The 19,279-nt window shown below is 37.8% G+C and overlaps 1 protein-coding gene across 5 annotated transcripts in view; it reads left to right on the top strand.

The window, feature by feature from the left end:
- CACNB2 (calcium voltage-gated channel auxiliary subunit beta 2) overlaps positions 1 to 19,279 on the top strand; it is a gene marked incomplete at its 5' end in the record, with an annotated part of 257,642 nt that overhangs the window by 118,168 nt on the left and 120,195 nt on the right. The window contains one exon of one of the 5 annotated variants that reach the window (XM_082326355.1): positions 12,773 to 12,823. The exons of the other annotated variants lie outside the window; for them this stretch is intronic. Within the exon in view, the coding sequence (XP_082182481.1) occupies positions 12,773 to 12,823 (51 nt within the window). Of the gene's footprint in view, positions 1 to 12,772; positions 12,824 to 19,279 lie in introns of those variants that run through there. 5 annotated transcript variants of the gene reach the window in all.

Genomic DNA, 19,279 nt, shown 5'->3' on the forward strand with positions numbered 1-19,279 from the left:
GTTTCACGACCGTACCGGGCTTGGCAGTGGCAAACCGATACCTGGGTCTTCCCGTTCTCTTGTGCGCTATTTCTCACCCAGACTGATATGCAAGCGTCTCCGGAGAAATACGTAACCAAGGAAAGAGAGGGGCTCTGAACACTCCATCAAAAAGTATCTGTCACAAAAGGTCTTGTAAAGCAGCTTTAAACCAAAAACACTAGAGGTGTAACACCTTCCAAACGACCTGACTTTTCCAAGTACCTGAATGATTTATGATGTTCTCCATTGCAAATTCATTTTTGTCAGGGCTGAGCTAATAGATTTATTACAGAAACAATTTTGCAAGTAATGGATCTTTATTTAGCTCTACTGGATTTCATAAGGAGAAAAGGATTAAGAATTCTTTTTTTTTTTTTTTTTAAGGAAACTGTATTCACTGATAGATTTCAGGTGAGGTTTCAGGTATTTAAAACAAAAGTTCTGCTGTTATTTGATTAAATTCTGATTTCCTGTGTGTTTTAAGAAAGTAGGATTTGGAGCAGGGGTTCCCTTGCAGCGTTTTTGTTTGTTTATAGGAAACCAACAGGATAAATTGAAGTAGAATGGATTAAAAGCCTATTGGAAGGAAAACCGTATTAATTAGAAAAGTCAAAATATGGTGAGAACAGCAAGTGATATAGAGGGAGAAGAGAATGATGGTGCATATAAGTGAGTAACAGAAGATGGAAGCAGAGAGGAGACACAGAAAAGAATTAATCCAGAGGTGAAGGTGAGCTTTTAAGTCAGCTTGAGTAACAGCCATGGTTGAAAAAAAGGTGGATATAGAAATAGCCAGTTGTAATTTAAAACAGACGTAATCTGAATAATTGAATTCTTAAAAATTCATCTGATTTGTAGATCTTCCTTTAAGATGATATGGTTGAGATCTTAATGTTTTGAGATGTACCGAAGTGGTATTTAGGATTCAAATAATCAGACAATATCACATACAACTGAATACTGGTTTCATACCTGTAACTCAGGGCTCAGTGTTGTCAGATACCGCAAAACAGTGTAAAACTCTGTTTTTCTGTGTTGCCAACAACTTTTGCATGGTACATGGAAGACAACACAGCCTGATGAAGAGTGCTTCATCTCTGACTTCTATGTGGTACTTATGAAACAAAATATGTAATAATTAAAAATTCAGTCTACAAGATGATTTCAGTTTCTAATACTTTCAGGAAGAGGTGTAAAATATGATTTCCATGTTTCTTTACTGTCCAGGAGCTTGAAAAGGGATGTCCCTCCTCCCTCTCTCCGCCTCAGCTGCAGGGCAGGCAGAGGGTTTTGGATGGGCAGGGTAGCACTGAGCATGCTGCAGCCATGCATCAGATTCAAAATAATTTCTGTAGTAAAGTATGCTCTTTTAGAAAATCCTTGTGTTTTGCTTCATTCTCTTTCCTTCCTTAATCCCTTTCCCTTCTTTTATTTCTGTTACACAAGCAGCCTAATTGCTTTTATAATTCACATTCTTTCTGTTCTACAACGTATTCGCCTCTTTACATCATGGGCTAATCCCAAAATATGTACCAGAAATATGGTATGTGTACCAGAAATAGCAAATGGGAGTTTTGTGTTCTGTTTTGGCTTGGTTTTGTGTTGGTTTGTTTTTTTGTTTTTTTCTAGAAGCTTCTTTCCAGCAGTCTCTTGTCTAAATATTGCCCAGCAATCCTGTGGCGTTCCCTGGATCTAGGACACAAAATCATTCTCTTAATTCCCATCTCTGATTACTTTCTGCTGCTGACCAGTCTCTGGAGCTGAAGCACACAGATTTAGTATATTTGCTGTGTCACTGAAATCTTTATTGGCCAAGAATAAAAAACAAAACGACCCACCCAAACCTGTTCTGTCTGCAGCTGTACAGGAGGAAACAGAATCTTGGGGAGCAATAAAGCTTGAAATTCTCTCCAGGTGATCCAAAGTGAACATGCACTTTAATTTGTATTATGTTATACTGATCTGAATATTTGCTGTGTCTAAAAGCTAATGAAATTTGGTGTGGAAAGGCAATGAGAAGGGAAACGGTGGTTGGTGTGGGTCAGTGTCAGTGAAAATTCATCTTAAGGAGATTTATAGAAATAACCACAGTTGCAGGGAGATAAATATGTATTTTTCTTAATGGATGCTATCAGCAATCCTAAATCCGCGTGTAAAATGCCTGGAAGTGTGGTGGATATGGACATAACCTAGGCCTTAAACAAACATCAACTGAAATAAACTAACCAGGCATTTAAGTGACAGTGCTGCATCCAACAGAGTTTTGTTTTCTAAATCTCCTTGTACACGCTTACTAAAGCTTTATGGAAATAATTAACTGAGTTAAAGTGAAAAAGGAAGAAGATTTGGAACAGAAATAAGCCAATATTAGCAGTGCTCAAATTTGATGGAAAGTCTCAAAGCCTGTAAGGCCCGCGTGAGATGCTCCATGCTGTGTGGGTAGCCAGTGGCCTGGCCCTGCGTGGCGGGGGGATGTCTGGCTGTCCTGCCAGGCAGGGACATAGGGGAGTCTCTGGAAAGACACTGGAGAGGTTTAGCAGCACAGTGTCTGTCTGGGTTGATGTCATATGGTGCTGGATTGAAAAAAAAAAAAACTCCAGATGAGCAGGTGAGGATATAAAATAGAAATATTTGAGTTGGCTTAGAAACAATGGTGAAACTGAGTGTACTTTAAAGTACACTTGTGGCCATAAATGGGGCCTGGCTTTGCCTGTAGGAGTTATTGAAGCTGTCTCGCTCTAAGGCTGTTTCTGTACGCGGGAGCTGAGGAGCATCAGAGGTTTCCTGGCACAGGAGTGCAACTCTGTAGAGTTTTCTGAGGGGTCCCTGGTGTGCGTTTGGCCGGTACTAACTCACAGTCTTCCAGGCAGCTCTTTGGCATCTCTTGTGAGACAGCACAGGCCAGGTGGTACTCCTGCGGGGTCGTTTGGATTCAGCCATTGTCTTTTGGAGGGGAAGAGAGTTAGTTTAATACTATGGACTTGGGCAACTCCAAGCCAGTTGGCTTCAGTTCAGGAGAATGGTCCAGGCACATTTGATGCATTAGACCCCAGTAAGATGAGCCAGGAGTACTGTCCCATGCTAGTAGTCACTGATTTACCTTCTGGGCCCTGCAGTGATTGCACTGCTAACTGCTAGGAGTGGACCAGGAGCCAAATGAGCCAGGAGGAAAAGTCCTGATCTTCCTCCAACCCTTGGAGGTACCTCCATGTGTATTGAAAAAGTGTTTCTGTTTCTGCCCTTGTATGAAAAGTGGGCATTTGTACGGCCAAGATTACATTTTAGCAATCATTTGTAAGTCACATTGTGCTTGATAATTCACAGAGCAGTAGCTGTTTTGCAGAGTAATTTTCTTTTTTTACTGTGCAGGTGATCTGAAATGCAATCAGTGGTATTGTATTGTCTGTTAATATTAAGGCTCTTATGGTTAAATTGTTCTCCATATTCTTCTGCTTTTGAAAAATAGTACTGTCGCAAATATGTTGTGTGTTGAAAATGAAGCTTTTCAAACAAAATACTGGCATTGGCTATACAGCAAAGTTAAATAGGAAGCACAGTGTATACTGTAACTTCTGGTTAGGGGCAAAATCAGGTTTAAAAGCAGGGTATATCATGTCCTTGGCTCTTGGAGAATATTAAGGAAGTAATCATGGGAAAGAAATAGACTGAATTATATTAGGGAAGAAAATAAAATAACACTATCAGCTGAAGTCTCTATTTGCAGACATAATGTAACCTTCTGGGCAGTTCCTGCTGTCATGGGCTGTCCCTCTGCTGCCTAGTTCATGGTTGAAAACACTGTTTAATGCTCTAGGGAAAACTCCTTCCCATAACCTGGTACTTGACAGTACTAACATCCATACTGAGCTATGTAGTTTAATGGAAATGGCACAGCAGTTCTTCAAATGTGCATTTTTTTTTCTCCTGTGTACAGTCATCTAAAGGGACTGCTTGGACTTAGTTCCCCACATTTGGGTGTGATATTTCTGGAGAATTTGTGTGCTTTAACACAACAAGAAGTTGCTTTTTATTTTACCAGAGGGAAAGCTAAGTCCTTGATCACAAAACCAGAACCAGAGGTAAAAAAGAAAAACATAAAAGCAATGAAAATGAAACTTTAAGTATATTTAACACCAGCCTCCTTCCCTGGAAGATTTTGCAGAGGCATCTCTCAGCCATGAAGCCTTAGGGGTGGCTTAGCACCGTGACGCTTCCTGGGAGTTATGTTTCATATCAGCCTTTAAGCTAACTTTGAAACTTGAAGAACTCAGTGTGCATCTCCTTTCCTTCTCTCTTTGTTCCCCTTATCTGTTAATTTAGCACTTGACATGAAACATGCTGTACCCAGTTAGACCAAAGATTTATCTAGCTTTTTCCAATAGTAGGCAGTAGCAGAAATAAGGATAAATATAAGCAAAAAGCAAGTGCGTAGTGATACCTTTCCACAAGACAGTTTATTCTCCATGAAGTGTGGCACAAGAACTGTGTCCCTGGTACTATATATAAGGTTTATTTAATGTGTGTTCACTGGCTGTCAATGGATTTGTATTCCAAGAACATGTCATGTCCACTCGCTTTTTGGGTCTAGTTCTGTCATTTGCTGCATGTGTTATTTACTTAACAGAAATATGGTTTCTGAACTTACACTGGGATGGTTGGGATGGCTCAAGTTCTTTCTTGAGGACTGATCTTTGAGATCAAAATGCAACAGGAGGGACATTTCTGCCTTAAGGGGTTTATCTGTATTTGAATTCTGTTGTACTCATTAATTAGCATCTTCCTTCTACTTTAAAAAAGCTTCTTTTTGGTCACCTTGTGAGTGCACAGCAAATATTCTGCATGTCTTCCAAAGACGTGTGGCCTTGCAAGAGGATCTCGGAGGTGAGGTGCTGCTGCTGGGAGCAGGAGGCTTTCTCTTACACACCAAATTTTGGTGCCATAGGCAACAAAAAGATCGCATGCTCCCATTTCAAATGCTGAGGAGATACCACAGCCTTCAGAACGAGCAGCCCCTTCTGGCCATATTCTGCCTGTCTTAGCTCTCATCTGTAAAGTGGGAAAAAAGCCCCCTTCATCTTACTGTGCTTCTTATTCTGAGGATAAATTCTTTTTGAAGCTATAGAGAATGCTAGTGATGAGCTGCTCAGAAAATGCCAAGAACAATAATATAGGCTGCAGAGCAATACAGGAGGCTTGGGGCCCAAACACCCAGGAGAACAAAGAGGAGAAAAAAGTATATAACAGGTAGCAGCTCAGTAAACATTCATCTGTCTGTGTGCTGGAAAATGTAGGAGCTCTCTGGAAATCAGAATATGATTATGTAGGTGAGCACAAGGGAATTCAGTTAAAGCTGGCCAAATGCTTAATTGCTTTATTTTGTAGTCCTGTTAATCTTCTTTCAAAGTAGGCTCTGTGTGTAATATGTTGTAGTTTAACCTTGGTATGACTGGTTTTTGTCATTCTTTCCATGCTTATTAGGAAAAAAAAAAAAAAAAAGAAAAAAGAATTCCTGTGTTTGTTATTAGTAAAAAGGGTAAGTCAGTATTTTTTTGCTGTGCTACATTGTTTTCTTGAGCCTATTTACAGGTCTTAATTGGCATGCAATTGCTTTCCTAATCCAGATAAGTAGTGTTGAACTGTGAATTGCAAAGTCCAGTGCCTTTTAGGTTGATGGGTGGAGACTCTGCTGCTGTTTGCAAAGGATCACTGAAAATTCTGCATTGCTGGCCTAATAAACTATAACTTCTATCAGTACAGAAAGGTAATCTCAGGTATTTGTAGGCTGTAGTATTCTGTGATAAATGGTGAAAATACATGAAATACAATAGATGAGGGATGAATAATCCACTCTTATTGCACTGGTAAAAGTTGGAAAAATAATTTTAAAGTAACTTATTTTTAGTTCTTTTAATGAATGATTGTACTGACCTATTTTTGATATAATCTTAGAGGCTGTAATCTGAAGACCATTTTCTGATTCCCTGTAAACCAGTGCACATTACTGGGTGGTAGTTCTGGCTCATCTATTTATTTCAGTAAGGCTTTTTCTGTAGTAATAATACTGAATTCTTCACAAGGATTTAGTGATAATCCTGTTAATATTTTATTGTTTGAGCAATTACAAGGATGGATATAGATATCCTTGTGTGATGTTTTTATTGTTGGTAGAAAAAAAAAGGCAACTTTACCAGAAACTCTAATTGCTTCTCACTGGAGGAAAATTATGCTTAAGAAGAAAATAGATTATAACAGTTCATCATACTTCTTCATTTCATATACCTTAACAAGCTATTGTATGGAGAGTTTTCACTGGTTGATAGCAATCCCTTCCACACTTCACTGTGGAGTTGCACGTAAACAAATACGCATATATTGACAATTGCTTCATGGGGGCTATGCAATGGTACTTTGTGTCTTTTGTACTTAGTATTAGATTGCTTTGCTGTCTCCTGAGAAAGATCACAGATTAATATTTACAAAGTATACTTTGTATAAAAATAACGTAGGAGAAGAGTACTGACCCTGGACCTTCTCCCTTCCAGGAGTTCCAGCTGTGGCAATAATGGTCTGCTGTGGTTTTTATCCCCTGTGCAGAGATGGACACGAATTTGCAAAGCACAGAAGTTAAAAAAACCACACTGAAATACATTAAGGGTGTATAGCATACAAAATTGTATTATTTATTTCATTCCTTTCTGGGAGAATATGTATTAACTTGTATGTTCAATTGAACAGAATTGCATATCAGTTCTGCTTTTCCAAAATACAGGCGTCTGTTAAATGGAAATGAATTTATATACACAGAAATTGTGCCTGTTGGAACTTGCATAGTAGAAATGGGCCCCAGATGTTACAGTTATGTAAGGGCCTAATCTAAAGCCAACTGAAGAGAGCCTTGTGGGCTTCAGATCACGCCAATAAGAACATTTTCAGGAGAATTAACATCGAAGGAGATTGCAGTAAGCTAGCGTTGTCTGTAGCTATTGTAAGTATAAAATCAAAATGTATGGATGGAGGGGTGTGGCTTATTAACTGTGGCTTATTAACTGTGGCTGGAGTTAAATTTGTACTTTGAAGGGGAAAAATGTGACATGAATTATCTTTAATAAAAAAGAGACTTCCTTTAAATGTTAAGTGCAACTGTATGTATCTTAAAGCTGTCATTTTTTCTGTTTACTTGAGTAAGTGTTTGTGTGGGGGTGGTTAATTATTAATGTTTTGAGTGTGAGATACTTGTTTTGAAGTAGATGTCTTTTCTGCTTTTAAACTGATACAGCATTACATTGCATAGCTATTGCTATGCATTACAAAATAGAAATTAAACTCACAGAGGGAGTTAGGCCCTTGGTGGGTTATCTCATAATGCTTTGCAGAGAGGTTTGGGTGGTGGAGGTTTGTTGCCCCACCACTACCAGCATCCTTTCCCCTGCTTTTGTTCCCTTTAGCTGTTCCAACTTACTGACCAGGCAAAAAAGAAAAAAAATATGAAAAAGAAAAAAAAAAGTCATTTCCTGCTGGGCTAGGTATGTCACTCTCCTCCTGGAGGGGTCTGACAAGTGCAGGGACCAGTAGAGGGGAGGGAAGGCACTGCTGGAGGTACCAGGGACGGGGGAAGGAGTGAAGAGGACCAAGAACTCTGCTCTCAGCAGTGGCGTTCACTTATTTAAATTGTTAGTTTAGCTATTTTATGTGATGTTTATGTTTTATGCGCTGCACTCAGATTCCTGTAAAGTTCCTAACACATCTTTCAGTGCCATCAGGGAACTTAAAGTTTCATCTAGTGCTGAAGTTCCTTCTCTGCAGGTATTAAAAACGATCTGTAGGAGCTCTGTGAATCTTGCTTTCCTAACCAACACCTAACCTTAAAGTACTGTTGCGCACTGATCCTGCTTTGTGAACCTTGCAGTAAGGCAGTGTCATATAAGAGTGGGAGCGTATTTAGACTGGTGGAATTCCACATTTTCCATGAAATTGATTTTTGGCAAAGCAGTGTGTACTTGAAGTCAGGAACATCAGCATCCACGAAGATGCAACAATTTGCCCTCAGATGCAACTGTTGCTCTCAGGAGTGACAGTTTGCAAAACAAATTCCTCAAGTTAGCTGGTCAAAAATGAGGAACATGAACGTGCAGTTCTTGGTAAGCCAGGCACTCTGATTGTGCATTTTAGTTGTAAAAAATAGCTGTGAACGTTTTTCTCCCAGTAGGTATCTAACCAAGTCAGCTTGCCCTTATTTAAAAAAAAAAAAAAAAAAATCTTCTCTGTGTGTTATAACCAGTAACCCTGCTGGTTTGAGTACTCACCTGTTTCAAACCTTTGAAGCTATTTTGCATTATTTAGGCATTGCAGAATTTTGTCCTTTATTCTGTGACGAATTTTTCACCTTGAACCCTCTCCCACTTACAGAAAATAGTTGACTTTTCATTGGCCACAGAGAGAAAACCAAGAGATTATATCTGGTAGGGAAGAAACTTTTCTTTGGAGGTGGGAGACCCTGTTCGTGTCCCTCACTCAAACTGGGCAGAGTGTACTCGGGAAGCAGTTTGGCTATCTTATAGCTCAGCTCCCACTGTGCTGGGTGAGTGGCTGGGTTATTGTCTTTTGCTCGAAGTATCAACCAGCCACTCTCAGCATCTCACCTGGAACTCTGCTGTGTGAGCATTCAGTTAGCATGCAAAACACCAAGCAGACTGGCCCTCTGGTAAAGGTCTGAGAGGGAGTGATGAACCTGAGAAACCTTCATGAGCTTTGACATGAGCAAGGGAATGGAGTGGTCTCCTGCCAACAGGGTGGTTTTGAGTGTTTTCTGTGGAAAGGCTGTTGCAGCAATTTAGGAAATCTGGGTTTAGGTCTGTTTGCTACCGAATTGTTGACTCTGTGTGAGCTTTGACTAATTTATCATCTGTCTTCTCAACAAAAAATTTGTAGATGTCAAAATTCATATCTATCAACTTTGCGTAGGCATATGCAGAGTTCTACTGTCTTGTCATGGTTAATAAATGAGGGATTTTAATACCTTGATGTCTTTTGGGAAGACATTGGCTCTTCTCAAAGGGGAAAGCAAAATCTTCTAATGTTGACTCTTGCTAGGTGAGAAGAGCTGGTAACATATGAAACTTACATGAATGGCAAAGGGATAAATATTCACCTTCAAATAGGGAAAGGGAACAGCTTGGACCATACTTAACTCAACCCGAGGTCTTTGTATGGGATACTAGGATACCTAAAGAGTTGGCTGAGGAATCTAAGAAACATGAAGTTATCTTTTCAGAAACTCTGTAAGACTGGTGAGGTGCCTTATGACTGAATAAAAGTAAATTTGATATCTCAGATAACTTAATAAAACAAACGCAGTATCTGCCTTTAAAATGGGAAGGAAATGAGAAACAGAAAAATCCTCCTGTATATATATATATATTAGATTTAGACCTGTGGATTGACAAGTTGCCATGCATTACCTGTTCATGCATTTATCCATCAGCAAATGCCAGATAACATAATCTATAATGAGGCAGAACTATAATAAATTCCCTTAATTTGTTTGCCATATGCCAGGAGTGCCCACATGTCCACATATGGATCAGCTGGTGCACAATAACTTGTTGATGAGAAAAATTACTCATATGTCTAAGCTTTTATTATTCCTAAGATACTGACTGTTGTGATGTCTAACAACTGATTTATGATCTGATTTGTCAAGAAGAACTTTTTTAGACAGACATCCCTTTTCAATTTGAGATGGAAAGAGGTAGAGTCCAGATACTTTAATCTGCTAAACTAAAAAGCCAAAACAAAAAACCCTTAAACATTCACAAGCAGCTTATATTAGTATGTTACTGAGAATGAGTACTTAGTCAGTCAGTGCTTCTATTCTCTTATGTGCTTAATGGCATTTATAGTCCAAACATAGCAAAATTTCATAAGATTATGTTTAAAATTGATTGAGACTTCTGATGAAAACACTGTGTAAATATAGAGTATTAATACTTAACATTAAAGCTACTTCTCCATTAGGGCTATACAAGATTAAAGAATGAAGATAGTAATCATTGGATGAATTGTGTTACTGTTCTTTTAATAAAGACCTTATATTTTTCTGTAAGTGCCTGAAGGTCACTCACTTTTATTCTATGGCACCTTAATTAATTTGTCAGGTTCATACAGCAGGCAGCTTTTAACAGACCTGGTACTTCATAAGTGACAATTCACCCTCTTGGGGAAAAAAGGGCAGAAGTCATCTAGCATTTACTACACACTAGTTCCATGACTGTCGGCTGCTCAGAAGTTAAGGGGAAAAAAAAAAAAAAAAAAAAAAGGGAAAAAGAAAGAAAAAGAAGTGGTTTCTATTCTATGGCTAGAATATTTAGGGAGCTTTTGAAATTTTATGATTGGTACCAGGGAATTTCTCTATTGGTGTTTCTGCAGTTTAAAACATCTTATTACTGTGTTTTCTAGTACAAAGTTCTTTTGTTTCAATGTTGTGATGCCAAAATTTCTCATGATGACAGCCTGGTCTTGCAAGCTTAGTTTCAGTATTCTGTAAAATCTGCTGAAGGGCAGAAAATAAGCCTCTGGAATCAGAGCTGCCCTGTCCTAATTGCAATATTCCAGCTGGGACTGTGATTGTGTATTCTTCAGAGTAGTTTTGATTTGCCCCAAGGTATTTGTGTCCCACAGCATGTGTTAAACTTTTTAAGGATGATAATTTTTCCAAAAAGCTAGCTTAGTAATTGTACTGTAAAAAAAAAAAACAAAACACAAAAAAAACAAACAAAAAAAAAACAACCCGACTTTATTAATACAGTATTGCATCAGAAATTGCTATACTTCTCACAGCCTTCTAAAATTGTATTCGCTGAAGTTTACAGTTTGCTTCCTCTGAAAACAGTAGTTGTTTCAACATTTCCAGTTTAATAATGCATCCTAGAAGTGCCTTATGGAAGTCAAAATAAATTATACAAGAGGTTGACAATGTTCTCTGTATTTTTCTTTGCTGAATCTTTTTCAGGTAAATAGAAATATCTATTTCATGAGAAAGAAATACTTGGCTATCTTCAGAAACTTATGCAAGGTTTCTACTTATTTAATTCTATTTTGGCATCTGAACTGAACCTACCATGAATATTGGTTTCTGAAACAGTGGTAAAATTTTAACAATCCTTGCAAAAAAAAAAAAAAAAAAAAAAAAGGCAAACCTGATCATGTATAAACCAAAAGTCACTTCTAGTTTCAGTGAGTCAGAATTGTCAACAATATGGTTTGCAGCCAATATAAATAATAAATCACATTTTAAGTGATGTAAGGGAGGGAAATGCATAACTTTATATTCACCTTGGTACACCTTACAAGTGGCTGTGTGAAAATATGTGTAGAAACCAGTTAATATAAATGGAAGCCAGTCTGAAGTCTTTATTTAAAGACAATAATTAATCTGTTTTGATTGTTATTGTGAGACATGTAGGTGGGGTCTGCCCTTGCCTCTCCAACTACTGTCAACTTTACAGAGTGTAATTATAAAGTTAGTGTTAAGAGTTTGGCCTTTGGAAATAGGCAATGTTTTCAGCTCTCACAGACCAGAGTTTTGTCTTTATGGGGCTTTACTAGCCTAGCATGCCTATTAAAGACCAGTCTTGAAGTGTAAGCAGAGGAGAAGATTGCCTAGCTCACTGAGCAGCTGGAGCCAAAAAAAATGTTTGTGCTTGTTGCTACTCTCAGGAGTCACTGCCTCATCATTTATTATCTCAGTGGTAACAGGAGTAGAAAGCTTTTCTCCGCAGCTCTTTCTCTGTTCATACCATTCCCTGCCTGTTGCTGCCTGCTCCTTACTCCTTTTTCCTACACCTCCAGAAGCCTCTGACCAATACGACATGTATCCTTCATTCTTCTTATTTACATTTAACCTATACTCTTATTTTAAGCCAGTTGACCCTAATCTTGCAAACTTTTAAACACATTAGCGCCAATAATATTATGCATGTGAGTTTCCCTGATGATTTCAGTGGACCGGCTAGTGCATGGAAGTCTGCCATGCTGATGGCAGAGATGTTTTTTAGGATGGTAGTTTTTGTAAAGAACCATGATTAAGGTTCATCTTCTACCATAATATATCTTCTACCTTAATTATTGGTCAAGCATAATTTTCCTTTTACAGGGGAAACTTCCAACTTAAATTGTGATTTCCAACTTGAAATACCAGTGCCTAATATCTCTGTTCAGGAGAGGGAAAAAAAAGAAAAAAAATCCATATCCACAAACATCAAGACGTCTGATTATCCAGTGTTCATGTGCAGATACTTCTCCATGATTTGTTTCTGGCTGCATAGACAGTTGTTGTATGTTAACAGGAGGCCATGTGTGCTGCAGGGCATGCATCTGAGATTAATAAAATGTTATGTTACCCCAGCAAGTGTGCGGGCTTCGTTCCTAAAGCGGCTGACGTCACCGGGAGCACGGAGCCCTCCCACTCCTCCTGGGTAATTGATGGTGACGGGCTCTCTGCTGAGCTGTAACCTAACATAGGGACTGAATCAGATCAACAGCTGAGAGAAATCGCCAGCAAACAGTACCGCTCCATATAGACAAAAGCTGGGCTCTTTAAGCCAAGCTATAGACGGACAAGTATTTCAACTAATGGTTAATGCAGGCTGATTTGCTGAAGTTTTTGCTGGTGCACTGCTTTGTGTCAGAGGTTTTGCTCCTGTAAGAAGCGTTACTGCTGCTGGAAGGCTGGCCCACTTGGAGCGAGGCTGACATGCTTGACAGACGCCTGATGTCTCCTCAGACTAAGCACATTACTCCTGGGGTAAGCATATGCTGAAGGAGTGCAGGCCAGATGCTCGGGAGCCCTTTAATTTTACAATGCAGTGTACGGGCTGGCTTGCAAGTTAACTTAATTACAGTTAAACTGTTTCACTTTGCTCTCATCTAGCCAAGCTCAAATGTTGTTGAAAAATGTGGCAGCCTTTTTGTGGAAGTCCAAATTATACTTTTGAGCTTCCTTTTTAAAAACTAACTTGCTGTCACATTGAAAAACTGCAAACAATTAGAGCTGAGGGGAAGGGAAAGCACTCACAGGTGGCTGTTGCTGAGAGTGCTTTTGTCTATAACCCTATTAAAATAGTTAAAATGAAGTAGGTTGCTGTTTGTTCCATGTTTTGGGGGATTGTGCTAAATTGTTTTCTTCTCAATACGAGAGCAATGGGACTCTCTGCTGGCAGTAGTTTGAAGTACATTCTCTTTACAGACACAAATGTTACACTCTGTATTATTTTTGGTTTGGAGTAGGTTGTAACATGCTCATGAGTTTTGGTTTGGCAGCATTTGACCAGGTACATGTATCCTGGGGCCAGGGACTTATAGTAGAAGATATCCCACTACAGCTGTGCTTGTGAAATAAAACAGAAATAGATGACAAATATTTTTTAAATGTTATAACTGGATGTGCTTTGTTTTCTTTTTTACACTATAGAAAACAAAGGATGGAGATTAAAATAATAAAAGTAACGTAGGCCTAAACTTCAGCCAAATGTTTTGCTTAAACTTGCTGCTTTCTATAAACTTTATGAGGGATTTGAGTATAGTTGCAGTGAAAGAAGTGTACTGGAGGCGTGACAGTAGCTTTCCAGAGTTATTCTGAAAAAACCCAGGGACAGTGTCTTGTGTAACAGCTGCTCCACAGCTTTCTTCTAGAAGGAAATCAGATTTGGATCATGCCTATTCCTGGATTATTTAGGGACCTCCACATAGGAAGCTGAATAGTTGTTGCTAACATCCATTCTATCCTCCTCTTACGGACAACTTTTCTTTATTCAAATTAGAACGTGTTCATATGTTTGTGGGGGAAATAATGCCACAATGGGTCTTATAGGAAGTGTGCCATGAAGTAGGAAGGTATACAACTTCACTGGACTTGTTATCAGCATGGATGTTCAGAACAGCAGAAATCAGCTACTAGTAGAATCACAGAATCACTTAGGTTGGAAAAGACCCTTAAGATCATCGAGTCCAACCATAGCTTTAGCTGCCTTTAGCATTTTCTTATGTAATTAATATAGCTTACATCTTTAAGTTTTAATATGTATCTTTTCCAAGCAGTTCTTAAGAGTTCTTAATCCCAATACAATTATAAATGGGAAAAAATAGAGAATAACTTTTTGGGTGGGAAAAGGGCGTAAAATGAAAAAAAAAATCAATTGGAAAATATTGTTTTCCTAAAGAGAAGCTACCTGGTGTTAGAACTTAGCACAAATAATGTCCGTGTTTCCATGCAACATTTTCAGCTTTCTGTCTGCTGGTCATCAAATAATGTCATCAAGGGGAAGGTGAGTTTGATTTATCTGGGCTATAGAGTAAAACAAAGATTTTCCCTCATATAACATCATGAAGAAGTCCAAGCTCTATTTGGCATAGTGATAGAGGTCCTGGTGGACAGAGGAAGAAGTTACTGTTTGACAGGGTGAGGAGATCGCAGTGAGTGGTGCTGTGGCTGTAGAGCCCTTGTGAACTGAGAAGCAGCAACAAAGCAGGACAGGTGAAGTGGAACACAGGTGGAAAGGAATAAAATTTGGCTGAAGGGATTCAGCCATCTATATTATGTGAATTTCTGAACATTTGGTCAACCCTTCTTCCAAAATGGTGGTTGATGATGGTTCTTTCCACGTTTCCTCAGTTTCTATCCTAGTTTCTAGATGCGTCATGAGGGGACAAGGACCATTTAGCTTTGCTAATGTGAATTTTGGCTATAGTCGCTTCTTGTTCTGATGTATTTTAAAGGGAGCTGTGCTTGCAAATTAGCTTGGTTTTAGCGGTACTAGTCCTCAAACAATATCTGATTGAAAAAGGAGTTGTTTAGATGGACGAGAGGAAAGTAGTGGGAAGATTGGGAAGATTAAAAAAAGAGATATAGCTTGAGAACTGTCATATTTGTTGGCATGTATAATTAACTAAATTGACTATTGATGCTGGTCTCTTAATGACCTATGTTGCATCAAAAGTGGATACAAATTGCATAATTGAACAGAAATTCCTATAACCATTTAATGGGTACTTTTTTCCTGAATTGCCAGACTTCAGGATGTCCCTTGTAACAAGTTGACTCCTGAAGTATTCAAGTCAATTAAAATGTTACAGTAGGATGCAATAAAATAATACTTATTGCATAACCACTGACACGTTTTTCACCACCAACACAGTCCTTGTGACACAGAAATTCTTCAATATGGAAACTTCTGTAACTGCCAGAAAGTGTAAGCACATCAGGCGCAGTAATTCCTAGCGGTCTCCTGAGGCTGTCATTTTGTCCTTACCTCACCCACTATGCAGAGAAGTGACATCCTGCTTTTTGCAAATTTACCCAGATTTTCCTGAATTTATGTTTTCAGCATGAGTGGAATATATAATTGCTGCAGCTATTTTTTATTCAGTTTTCAAATTGGTATGGGCCAAAATACAGACAATGTTATAATTTTGAAAACAGGTTTTCTAATTACATATGCACGTATGACTTTTGGCAGGTTTTTTTTATTACTGGTCTCTAAAGTCCTTTGTTATAAGTACAGTATTTCTTTGCAAATTTTTATGCGCCACTGGTGCTGCATGTACACTGCATGAAAGCCTGTGGTTGATATCGTACTTGCAACTGGCTTAGTAACAGCAACCAATGTTCTGTGAAAAAGATGGTTTGAAAATTCTCCATACTGACTGACAGACTAAATGTTTACATTGCTGCTCATGCCATCATCTTATATTTAAACAAGCTGCTGAGTATTAAAGTGTATGGACAGTCTTTGTATAACAGCTCTGATTTTTAGATTGGTTTCCTAAGACAAAATTTATGCAATCCCACTTTCCATCTGTTAGTTGTGCTTCTCAGTAACTTGAATCCAATGGCCAATTTAAATCAGTCTTGCAGAGGCCTCAGAAGTACTGAGTGCTTATAACAGACCTTCTTGGAGGCTGGACGGAGCTGTTAAAGCCATTTGCTTGACATGCCAGTGTGTGAGAGTCAAGGCACTCCCTGGACTCCTCTGGCATCCAAAAGATAGCATCCAGCCAGCCGATGAGCACAAATTTAACTCTAGAGGAGCTGAAACAAATGCTGCCTCTTGTTCAACCAGCAACTCGCAGAAAGGGAAGGGAAGTTTGGGGAGGGAAGGGGAACCGAGGGTACGGAGCATGTGGTGTGTAGGGAAAATGAGAGAGCTGAAGGTATTGTGGAGGTGTGTGTGGGAAACTAGGCGTCGTTACTTCTGCTGTTCACAAAACAACTTGTTTTTCTTCAGCTCATCATTAATGATACATTGCATTTTGCAGTATTTTAGTGGATATAAATTTCTATTTTTTTCTGAATGTTTTGAGGCTGCTGAAAGGATGCTGACAGATTGATGATTTAGAGTATTTGTCCTTTAAAAGTTATTAGCTTGTTAGTTAATGGTATTGGTAGAATATTAGTATCAGAAAAAAAATATCAGTTTAAAACTCTGCTAGCAATTCTAGGCATAAAAGCTAAATTTCACTTTGAATAGGCTGATGCTGATCAAAGGCTGTCAGTAGAAAGACTGGCTGACAGTTGCAAGAGTTGCAATGTAACTTAGTGTCTTCTCAGTTCGACAGCGTCCTCAGTCAAGTATGTATTATGGTTTCTGTGCAATTCAGCAGTCTTGTGAGTACGCAGTTCAGCAGCTTAGTACATCAGGATAGAGTTTCTTTGAAAATCTGTATGCCCTAGACATGCTTGGGCTTTACATTTTCCCCTCTTATTAAGAGCCTTATGATTTTGCTTATTTGTTTCAGCACTATTCAGTGACATAAAAATGGAAAAGTTTGGAAAGTTTTTTTCTTTTTATGTCACATTCACATATACTTTATCATTATATGATAATAAAATATATGATTATATGATTATATGATTATATGATTATATGATTATTATATATATATTATATATTATATATATATTATTTATTTATATTATTTATAATATATATTTATATTTATTTATATTTATAATATATATATTTATATTATTTATAATATATATATATTTATTTATATTATTTATATTATTTATTTATATTATTTATATTATTTACATATATTTATATTATTTATATATATATTATATTATATGATTATATGATTATATGATATATGATTATATGATATATGATTATATGATTATATGATTATATGATTATATGATTATATGATTATATGATAATAAAATAATAAAATATATTATATGATAATAAAATATGCATATCTTTCTTGCCGTTTAATAATGTAACAATGAAACAAGTATTTTCAAATCATAGTATTATTTGAAAGAGTAATCTCTTCAATATTTGTTCTCTAGAAACTAGTAAGTGAACATAGGTAAGGCACTGGAAAAAAGTAATGTTTGAGCTTTTTAAATACTGCTTTTCAGCAATATTTCCAGTTCCTCTTGGAAACAGGGTCACTTTGGTATGTAAGAAACAGGTTAAAGCTTAATTGTATAATACTTTCAATAGCTTATGCTATGGTGGAATACTAGAAAAGTAATTTTCAAACTAAGCACTTTGATAACTTTCTGCCAAATTCTAAGTAAATCAGTGAGTTCCCAGAACATCATGATATTTTCTGGCTGAATGTTTTCTGTCAAGAAAATGTGATCAACTTCTATTGCTGTGCTTTCACACAGATCTCCCAGCTTCATTAGAATTTGTATAGACTTAATCAAAGCAACTAGCATCGTAATGTCAGAAGTCTTTCATTTTAGGAGAAGCTTAAACTGTCTGAACTAAACTGCTTGAGAGAATCATTTCCTTCTTAAATTTTAAAAGCAACTTTTTGCATTGATGCTGGTTTAGTGTAAATCCGTTATTCCCTTCATATCATGCACAACATGATATACAACTTAGGTTCAGTTTTATGAATTTAGGAGAGGAGAAATTCTTGTAACTTGGAATTCAAAATACCGTCTTTTTACATGTCACTACCATATTAAGATCAACAATTATGGATTTGATCAGAATTCTCATATTATTGGCTGTCGTCATCATGGTAAATCAATTGTCTAGTAAATTTTTTGTACTTAGGAGGAGTTTCTCAGTGACTTCAGAAATCCTCACACAACTCCCCTTGGTATCACAGATTTGAACCTGAAAAAGGTAGTGGGGGATGACTGCTGAATCACATGAACAGGTTCACCTTTAAAACTCTGACTGGGATGTAGAAAATGCTGGAGTGCTTTTCTCAGAGTATCAGAGCCCTGCAGTCTCAGACAGAGAAGGCAAGCCTGACATAGAAGTGCAGTTTAAGGTATGCTGTTTGGTTTGATGCATGAGGTTTCAGTATTGTCAGCATTGGGGAACAAGGCTGTTCAGAGCATTCTTTTTACAAACACTGTTTGTGAATCATAGCAACAGGGAGGGGAATAATGTGCAAAACAGAAATGTAATTGAAAAATCACATTTTTACACTAATCTAGGAGAATATAAATGGGAAAAAATATGTATCATTTCAATGTAGGAGAGGGAAGACCTTTCCACTCTGCCCTAAGTATTCTTACAGTCTGCTAACAAGATTCTGTTAATTTGGGTGGACACAGAAGAGTGACTGAAAGTATCTTACCTTCATGCTGCATCTCATCAGGGCAGTTCTGAAAATGTCGTTGTAACATGTTGCATTAGTTCTCTGTAAGGAACAACTTACTGTACGTATTGCATCCATTACATTGCAAACTACTGACTCTGCTTAGCTAACTTACTCGTTCTTCTGGCTGTGTTTTCACCGCAACGCACCGAAAGTTATTAGCCAGGGTTGCACATCTGGCTCCCTGCTCATTAAACTGAAGTATGTTTCTGCAGTGCCAGGGTGACGCCCATCCTCATAGGTGCGAGAGGCTGTTACAACAGCACATGTGCTGCCTAAATTCCACTTATTTCCTATTCTAAGCTCTGAAGTGGGTCTCAAGTGATACATAGTCCTTTCTGCAGAGACAAGTTTTCCAGCTTTCACATTTCACCAGGACTCATTTCACTGGAGCTCATTAAATTGTACAAGCCAGTCTTCACCAAAAATTAAACGTAATCAATAAAGCTTTTAGGATTGCCAGAAATGTAAGAATGAGAAATATTAGAGGTTTCAAACATAATAAAAATGAGAAATGAGAAGTGAGATTTGAAAAAGTGATGAGGCCAAAGAAACCACAACATTTGGTGAGAATCAATAACTTAAACTGATGGAATTGTGGAATGATGGCTTGTGCCAAAATGCA

Source organism: Platalea leucorodia, assembly GCF_965183815.1.
Source record: "Platalea leucorodia genome assembly, chromosome: 1".
NCBI lineage: Eukaryota > Metazoa > Chordata > Aves > Pelecaniformes > Threskiornithidae > Platalea > Platalea leucorodia.